Raw genomic sequence first — 9,680 nt, 5'->3', positions numbered from 1 at the left:
TTTTGATCAATGGCTAAAACCTATTTTCAATGATAAAATTGACAACAGGATGCCTCAAAGGAAAGAAGAAAGGGAGTGGAATGCGGCACCCTATGAGATAATCAATATCTCATCAAATGAGAAAGCTCACATCACCGAACAAGTACTTGAAGCAATTCCAACGAACATCTTCGTCGGAAGGTTTTAAGCGGCAGATGGAGAAATAGTAAAGGCCACAATATTTCCACAGGAAATGTGGACTTTGCACCAAAATCCAGAAGTGCAAGCAGGGGGCAAGCCTCCTACAGCTAGACAACTTCTTATGATTGGATCCTTGGGGAACGGACTTCAGACAAGCTCACGAGCTCATAAGTTCAATTCAGTACAATGGGGAAGAAACTCTGACGGACAAGGATGGGGCAGTTGTCAAGGGAAACATCACAGCAAAAACTATAAATGAAGCCCTCCACCTGTCTCAAGGGACTCACAATCTCTTGCAAAAGACAAAGGCAATAGACAATGATAAAGCCTTCCTGAAGCAACGAGGCCACAAGCTGACATGTCAAGATCTTATATACTTAGAAATTGAATGGCCATTGCGCCTTATATCGCAACACTTCAAGGTGCAGAAGCCGCCCAGATATACAGAACCTTTGTTGCACATGGCCGTGCTAATGGTAATGGGCTTGGCTAAAGGCAGAGTGGTCAGTTGCAACTTCGGCAATTATCTCCTCCACAATATTGTTGAAGCCAACAAATGCATATGGAGATCATTAAGAGGGGACTACTGGTGATAAGAGATGGCTATATCTGCAATGCCCTAATTGTTATGTATGCAAAGTGTGGTTTTCTGAGGATGCAAGGGATGTGTGTGTTAAACTGTCCATACAAAATGTGATGTTGTGGACAACAACTATTCAAGGTTATGCAAAGTATGGGGGTGAAAAGGAGGCACTGAGATGTCTTGAACAGATGCAAGAGGCATGCATTACTCTTGGTGTTGCTTCATTTATTTGTTGCTTGAGAGCATGCGGCACAATTTGCGCCATCGGAAAGGGCCTGGAAATACATGCTCAGATTGTTAAAAGTGGATTGGAAGATGAACCGCTTATTGTCAAATTTTTTGTCTATTTATATTCAAAGTGTGGCATGCTTAGAGTTGCAGAGGAGTTGTTTAACAAACTGCAAGTTGTACATATTTTTTCATGCAATGCATTAATCGCAGGCTATGCCCAGGTTGGAGAGAGCGAGAGGATTTTTTGCATCTTTAAGGAGATGATTCATTACAAAATAAAGCTAGATTCGATCACATTTGTGTGCGTCTTGAATGCTTGTAGCCATGAAGGCAAAGTCAAGAAGGGTGAGATTTTCTTTGAGGCCATGAATAAATTCTGTGGTCTTAATCCATCTTTGAACCACTATGCTTGTATGATTGATATGTATGGCCGATCAAGCTGTGTTGATGAGGCAAAGGTTATCATAAGTAGAATGCCTTTACAGCCTGGTATGGTTGTGTGGCATATTATGATGGCTGCTTGCAGGAAATGGGGTAATGTAAAACTTGCAAGATTTGTCTTTGAACAAGCATTGCAACTAGATAATAGTGATGACAATGCTTACATGTATATGCTCAACATATATTTAGATGCTGCAATGCATGGTGCAGCAAGTCAGGTTGACACCTTGAGGCGTGTAAATAGAAGGCTCCTAGATGTATAGTAATAGCATGTAGCTATGATCATAGAGCTGAAAATATCATGTTAGAGCTAGACCTATGCATCTAACATTTCTAGTTTATATAGGAGGATCGAAATAGCGCTCACATGGGCTTGCTAGTAGGTTACCACATATCAAAGCATTTCAGTTAAATGCCTTCTATAAAAAAATGCTTGTATACAAGATAGTTCATTGGCAAAGATAATTGGGAAGTATTAAAGGAAGCATCAAAGATAGCACCTTGCTATTTTAATGGCCTCAAGAGACATTGTGTTACTAGTTGAACCTGTTAACAAATTAGGGTTGGTCGTTATATGCCGTGACGATTCAAATTTGCAAATAGTTAGGAGGTTGTCCACATAATCATGTAGGAGGTAGACAAAGAATTTATCCTTTTCTTTATCATTGTCTTGTAGAATATACATGTTCTCACTCTCATGTGCAGTGTTTATCTTGCATGCACACATTAGAAAAATTATGATATAGTGGGGAAAGTGAAAAATCTCTATTTATGAGAGTTCATGATGAAAGCCGCAAACACATTATGAAGCAGTGTTTATGTTGAACACCAACCCTCTTTCTAAAGTTGGTTCAAAACCTTAAGAGCATTTGTGATAGGAAATTATAAGCCCTTTTCTTAATGAAGGTTTTCTTATGGAAGGTTATTTGGGGTGCTCTACCAATGGGGGTGAAGATTCAGGAGAGAGGGATTGGGTCAGATCGATTCTTGGGGTGCAGGTTAGCTAGTGAAGATCTGGCCCACCTGTTCATGGACTGCCCAGCTATAAAAGGCCTAGCAGGGAAATTATGCAAGTGGCTCCAGAGAACATGGAGAAATAGTTTTTTCAAGACTGACCTATGCCTTGGAAGTAAAAATTCAGGTAGTCCAGCACCCCTCGTGAGTACCCAGATCGTCAGATACTTCTTCTTTCATAATGTATGGCAAACAAGGAACTGCCGTGTTTTTGAAGGAGGATTTGAGGTGGCAAGCTTCGCAGAAATTATACAAGAAAGCAAAGTGCTAATATGGGCACTCGGGCACAAGCATCACTCGGAGGATTGGTCTAGGACTACTTGTGCCTTGTTATCAGCAGATGGAATGCCTAGGATGGGGGCAAATCTTGGCCATCAGTAAATAAAAGATCTCAGAATGACAAGAGCATGGGCTTTGTGTATCAAGGATGTGGAGGCGGGGTGGTAGGGGCGGATGCCCTGACAACCGTTGTAATTTTGATCCTTGGAAGTTGTCATGGCTTAACATGAGCATGACATAACCTTGTAATTTTTTTGTATGCTCAATATAATCCACTCACAATTGTGAGTTTTTCTATAAAAAACATTATAAGCCCTTTTCTAAATTCTGCTTGCAACTTGTTTGTAATTGTGAGCAATGTTGTGATAAGAGGATCACATACTCACAAACTAAATTTACCTTAAGAGTTGGGTCAAGTTGCTCACATGCAGCCATGAGTTAAGTGTTGTGCGGTCCCTAGGGCTAAGCGAGAAAACGTTTAGGCTTTTGGTTGTGAGAGTTGAGAGAGGAGAGACGAGAAACTGAAATAAATGTGTATAGTGTAGGAGGAGATACTAGAGAGTTAATATGAGAGTGTGAGTACCATTAGAGGTTACTTTGAAGGAGATAACATAGATTTGAGTGATTTCTAGGACATAATGAGAAACATGCAACGGGAGTCCAATCCAACACTAAATTTATTGCCTCTAAAACAAAGTGTACACAATATGGTCAAATCGAGCGATTATTAAATTGAGCTATACTAATCTCCCAGATGTTCAACAACTCTAGGTAAAGCTATGGGACGCATGTCTAACCTCACCATCCTATCTTATTGCAGTATTAGCGAGAACCACGATTAATTTGTCAAACCATGGGACGAAGCTGACTCGACTAGTGCATAGAGGCTACAATAGGTTGTCAATCTCTCAGAAAACAACTAAAAACTCGCATCTAACTCAAGCTACAGTCAAGTGATTGAAATCACCAAAAGCCAATCGCTCATCGGCAAGCAAATCACATCCATTACAGCATCAAATGACATCCAAATGTAACAAAACTTCTAGGACAAGTTTATAAGACCTAAGCACACATGCTTATGGTCTCAAACCCTACTTTAGGTCAAGTTCCAAAATCGTGATTATTAATAGCAGTGGATTTTTGACCTAGTCGTTTTCGACCCAGAATGCATCTAAATGCTTAGCAATGATGCCCCAATACCCCGCCTATGCTTAGTTTTTAATTTAAAAGTGTAAATTCCTAGTTATGATAAAATTAAGCCGCGGGTCGGCGACGCCAAAAGCTACGAAATACTGTGAATGGCTTACGTCAATTCGTAGAGATCTTACCTGCAGTTGTAATGCAGCAAACGCAATCGCAATGTGACAACCGGAGAGGGAGTAGGAAGCGCGAGAAGGAGAGAAGTCAGCGCTGTTAGCTCACGCTGTGTATTTCTTATCCAAAAACTTATATAAAACTTATAAAAATTGGCTTTTATACCTTAGCCAAGGTTTTTCGGTGGTCAAAACTAATAATCTGGAGTTCTACCAAAGTTGGGTGATGACTGGCTGATACAATCTGGAAGCTTGCAGCCCCGGCTCATTAATTACAGAGTTTATCCGAGAAAATAGGAGTTAGAATATTCTCGATTTATCAAATAATAAATGTTTTACAAAGAGAACTCCAAAAAATGGTGTCTGTGCTAGCTTGCTGCTAACATTCCCCCCCCCCTCCCCCCCCTCCTCGCCTGTGTCGTCCCTTGACACAACTTAAATAGTAGTGGGTTGACGACTAGCGAGGCGGTCTTTTAGCGCATCCAGTGCCTTCTGGTATCTAATTCTTCTTTCTTTTTTGGGCACTTGCAAAAATTGCATTGTTACTTTATTCTTCAACTCCACCTGAATAGCCTACAAACATGGATGTTAGGTTGCTGATCACCGGTGCAAATATCTTCATTCGCCAGGTGAAGAATCCAGTGTAAAAAGATTCTTCAAATGCCAGCATATTATTCGATGGCAAGAACATACACCTGGCATAGAATCCGTAAAGGACTTCTTCTGAAGGTTTCCCACTGAGATCATAGCATAAGCCTTTTTTTCCTTCCAAAAATGATAGCCATGGGGCTCGTGTTTGCTCTGGCTCATTAAAAACTTGTATACATGTGAGCAGCATCCTACAGATCTTATATAAAATGGCACAGGAGAGATCTGGCAGACTCTTGAAGAAAGACATGGCACCTGTTACGATTTTCACCATGTATTTCTCTGTCGCTTGGCCTCTCTCTGGAGCTGGCAGCCTAGGGAAGTTAAGCCAAGTTGGCCTCTTCTTTTGCAATGCTTCATGCACTTGCCATGTCCTTACTCTGGGTACAGGACAGAAGGTTGGATCTCTTTGAAGGGCTGTAGGTGCTCTTGTAAATAGAATCAAGTATCTCGGATGCTTGTTCAACCAGCTTAACCTCCACTTTGGGTGGTCTTTATCTGCGCCATCTTCTTGCATATCTTTGTACATCCTATCTTTCACCTGTAATAATTTCACTTTGATAAGAGGGTACGGCAAGGATTGTTGATGCCATTGAGCGTTGATCTGATTGGGAGTGAGTTGAGTAACGTTGATAGAGTGTACAACTCTCAACTCCCAATCCATAGCCGCTTTCCACTACTCATCCACCCCTAGGGTGATCTTCTCCTTTAGTGCGTCTTCTTCAGCTTTTGACAGCCAGACCATTGGCACTATGTCTTCATTCGTGATGTTAATCTAAAAATTTTCATCACCACTCAGCTCTGTTGTGGATTGTCTCTCAAAATCAGCAAACGAGACCGAGGGTATGCCTATCTGTGGTGGCTCTGAAGTGCCTTCCTCTTTCTGCATATGTGGTTTTCCATCTCTGAGGAGTTGATTAATCCACTTGAGTTATGTTATCTCCTTTAGAAGATCCTCCTCTCTCTGAACCCGCATCAGTGCCAGGTCCCTACATTGTGATTGTTCTAGCTTTAATTCCAATTCAAGGTCTTTGTTTTTCTTCTCAAGTGCTTTGTACACTTCGTGAGTTCCTTTGATTGAGACCATGTTTGGATTTTCTCTAATTTTCCGTAAGAAAATTGCCTCACCATTGATCCATTGTTCAGAATACTGCAGAGAAGCATTGGCAACATCTAATTGACCTGAATTTTTTGAGCTGACAGAGATGTTGTAAGAAGTTCATTTGTAACTTCTATAAGTTTCTCGTCTTTTGCTTTGCAGGCATCAGATAATTTGGTGAGTAGATCACCTAACTCCTCCATTCCTTTTTGTTGCCTATCTCTGGCTAGCTGATGCTGTTCCGCTTCTGCCTTCAGCTCTTGCACCTGCCTTTGAACATTAATGATGATGATAGTCATCCTGTCTTCTAACTCTCCTTGGAGAGAGTCGATAACCATTTCAAGTTCTTTGGTCTTCGTGCTACGGTTTAGTTTTGCTGAGTGGAGTCTCTCCATCATTTCCTGCATTTTCCGTGCATATTCATTAACTTGGACGATTACCTCGTTATTTGATTTCCACTTCTCTTCTCCTGCTAGCTGGATGTTCCTACAGCCTCATGTGTGGCTTCTTGTTGCGTTGTAATTGCTGGTGGTTCTTGTGTTGAGGTAGATTATTGGTCTTCTTCTTGGGTATCCTAAGGCTTTGATGGCTCGGTAGTTTCTGGTTGAGTGGAAGTAGATGGTGTTGGATTAGAACTTGTTGTCTCTTCTGGTGCCGGCCTTTCTTCCTTCTCTGCTCGGGTTTTTTCACATGTGCAGTGGTAGACTCTGTTTCTGCACCTGCTTCTTTATTAGTCTCTTATTCATGTGTAGTAGGCCTTGAACTATAACCTCATGAAAGGATTTTACAAAATGAGTGGATCTACTATGGTTTTGGAGGTTTTTCTCAAAACCCTGAAAGGACACTTTTATGTCCTATTAGGTTACCAACCTAGTGTTAATCTTTTGAAAAGATTCTTGTAGGTCTCGGCTATACTCATCTGCAGCGAAGATTTTCCCATGTACCTTAAGTAGCAAGGGACTTTTTGATCTCCCCTCAATTACCTCGAATGGTGCTTTTCCCGTGGAAGTACGTACAGTGTTATTGTAAGCATACTCCACTAAGGGTAAGTACTTCTCCCATTGGGATCTTTGATCTACTTCCATTACATAGGCTTTTAGTAGATCGAGAATGGTTAGGATAGCAATTTCACTTTGGCCATCCGTTTGTGGATGATAGGCCAAAGAGAAGTTTAGCCTTGTCCCTAAATTCTCAAAGAGACCATTCTAGAAATTACTGGTCATTCTAGGATCTCTATCGGACACTATGGACATTGGCAAGCCATGGTACTTGAAAATTTGTGAAATGAAGAGGGTTGCCATTTGATGGGCTTTGATAGTCTTTTTGACAGGTATAAAATGAGCATGTTTACTGAACCTGTCTACTATCGTCCATATTCCCGTATTCCCATGGATAGACTTAGGCAATCCAAAGATAAAATCCATGGATATGCTCTCCCATGGTGAATTAGGGATTGGCAAGGGTTGAAGCAATCCAAGTTGCTTCCCTCTATCAAATTTTGCCTTATGGCATACCACACATTTAGAAACATACTCTTGTATGTTCACTTTCATGGTAGGCCAATGGAAATATTTTTCAATTCCCTTTAAGGTAGACTGAATCCCTCTATGACCCGCATAAGGTGGAGCATGAGATTCATACATTACTTTCTCACGTAGTGAGTTAGTAACACATAGTCTATTGCCATAGAGAAGATAACCATCTTGTAAAGTAAATGGTTCTTCTTTCTTCCCTAATGCAAGGGCTGAAATCACATCTCTAAAATCGGGATCAATAGCATACCTCATCTATCATTGAAGATAGATCATTGTGAGTTGCTATGGAAAGCGCATTCACTCTCGGCCATCTTGAGAGTGCATCAGCTACTTGATTATGCTTGCCAGCAATGTGAGCAATATGCAAATGAAATTGCGAAAGAAAATTTGCCCACCTCATTTGTTTGTCGGAGAGCTTGGTCTGCGTCATGAAGTACTTAAGACTTTGGTGATCCGTTCGTAGAATGAAAGCAGTCCCCAATAAATAGTGCTTCCATGAGTCTAAGGCATGTAGAACTGCAAGGAGTTCCTTTTCATATATGCCTAAATCTTGCTCAACAGGGTCGAGCCTTCGACTCTCATAGCCTATGGCCTGCCCTTCTTGGAGAAAAACAGCTCCAAGGCAATCACCACAAGCATCACATTGGACCTCAAATGGTTTTGAGAGGTCCGGCAGTGTAAGCACAGGTTGAGAGATAAGCTTTTCTTTAAGCTTTTTGAAAGCATTGTTCTCCTTAGCAGACCATGTATACCTAACGCTTTTCTTTGTTAGGTCATGTAATGGTCCCGTAATTTGTGAGAACTTTTCTATGAAGCGTTTATAGTATGCACACATACCTATAAAGCTTCTTAGTTCATGAAGCTTCTTTGGTTTAGGCCATCCTTTTATTACCTCTAGCTTGGATGGATCCATTTGGATGCCATCTTGAGAGTTAATGTGACCTAAATACTGAATCTCTTGCAAGAAAAATTCACTTTTCTTTCGATTAACATAAAGTTTATTCTCTCTTAAAACTTGAAATATTACCTGGAGGTGTTGCTTGTGTTCGTCTAATGAATTAGAGTAGATGATAATATCATCAAAGAACACTCCAGTGAAGGTTTGATGAGGCCTGAACAGCTTCTCCATCAAGCGGTTGAATGTGGCTGGTGCATTGGTCAAGCCAAAAGGCATGACAATGTATTCATAAAGACAAAATGTGGTGCAAAATGCGGTCTTTACAATGTCTTGATCAACTATCCTTATTTGATGATAACCACTTTTTAGGTCAATCCTACTGAAGTAGGTCGATCCTTGTAGCTTATCAAATAGGTCTTCTACCCGTGGAATGGGAAACCTATTTTTGATAGTGATCCTATTTAGTGCTCTATAGTCGACACACATATGATATGTGCCGTCTTTCTTTTTCACTAATAGCATAGGTGAGCAAAATGGAGATGAGATAGGCCTAACCATGCCCTTCTCAACTAACTCATGCACTTGCCGCATAATCTCCTCTTGTTGAGCTTGAGAAACTCTATAAGGAGGTTTGTTAGGCGGTGAAATTCCTGAAAGAATTTCAATTGCATGGTCATCATTACCTCGTTTAGGAGGGATGTCGTCAATAAAAACATCTTGAAACCCCTTGAGAAAATTGGATAACTCTAATTCCTTTTGGTTGCTTTTATTTTCTTTTGCTAAAGCATTAGGTTCATTTTGAGAATCTTTAACAAAAATCATGTACACTGAAATAGATCTCTTTATTGACTTCTTGAAAGCTGGTGTATGTACAATGGGGATAGTGTTACCCATTTCCATAGCATCTATATACATGTCTTTTTCCCTTAACTTAAAGGAGATTCTCCTTTCAAGAAATTTAACATCGGCAGCCAGGCGGTCAAACCATGGTGCCCCTAGGATTACATCCTCATGCTTGAGAGGAGAGATAAAGAAGTCCTATTTGTCCACATAGACTTGGACATGAAGCCTCAATTTCCCGATTAAGGGAGTGACTGAAGCTTCTTGCCCCTTGAAGGAACTGTCTGCGGGTAGGACATCTCCCATCTCATAAGCTTGTATGTCTAGCTTGGTGGCCAACTCTATAGATATAAAATTGTGAGTAGAACCAGGGTCAAAGAGAATAAAAGCATCATGTTCTCTTACCTTTCCCCAAGCATGGCATAGAGGAGATCCTTTGTGGTGAGTTTGGTGAGTCTCCTCCTCTTGGATTTCAACCAAGGAAGCTCTAGGAGGATCTTGGCGGTTGTTCTTTTGGGAACAAGCGCGGTACGCATGCCCTTGTTCACCGCACTTGAAACACCGGTTATCCTTGCGATAACGCTCAAGCTCTTCAGGAGAGAGTTTGTTTTTACCTTTG

At 40.9% G+C, this 9,680-nt stretch overlaps 1 protein-coding gene across 1 annotated transcript; it reads left to right on the top strand.

Moving 5' to 3' along the window:
* Nucleotides 1-876: 876 nt before the first annotated feature.
* On the top strand, nt 877-1,698 carry LOC147444829 (pentatricopeptide repeat-containing protein At4g33990-like). The gene has a single exon (XM_086528151.1). The coding sequence runs from the start codon at nt 877-879 to the stop codon at nt 1,696-1,698; it is 822 nt and encodes a 273-aa protein (XP_086384277.1).
* Nucleotides 1,699-9,680: the final 7,982 nt, after the last annotated feature.

This window comes from Adiantum capillus-veneris, chromosome 13, assembly GCF_014529385.1.
Source record: "Adiantum capillus-veneris isolate H3 chromosome 13, ASM1452938v2, whole genome shotgun sequence".
Lineage (NCBI taxonomy): Eukaryota > Viridiplantae > Streptophyta > Polypodiopsida > Polypodiales > Pteridaceae > Adiantum > Adiantum capillus-veneris.
This window is presented reverse-complemented; position numbering and strand designations above follow the sequence as displayed.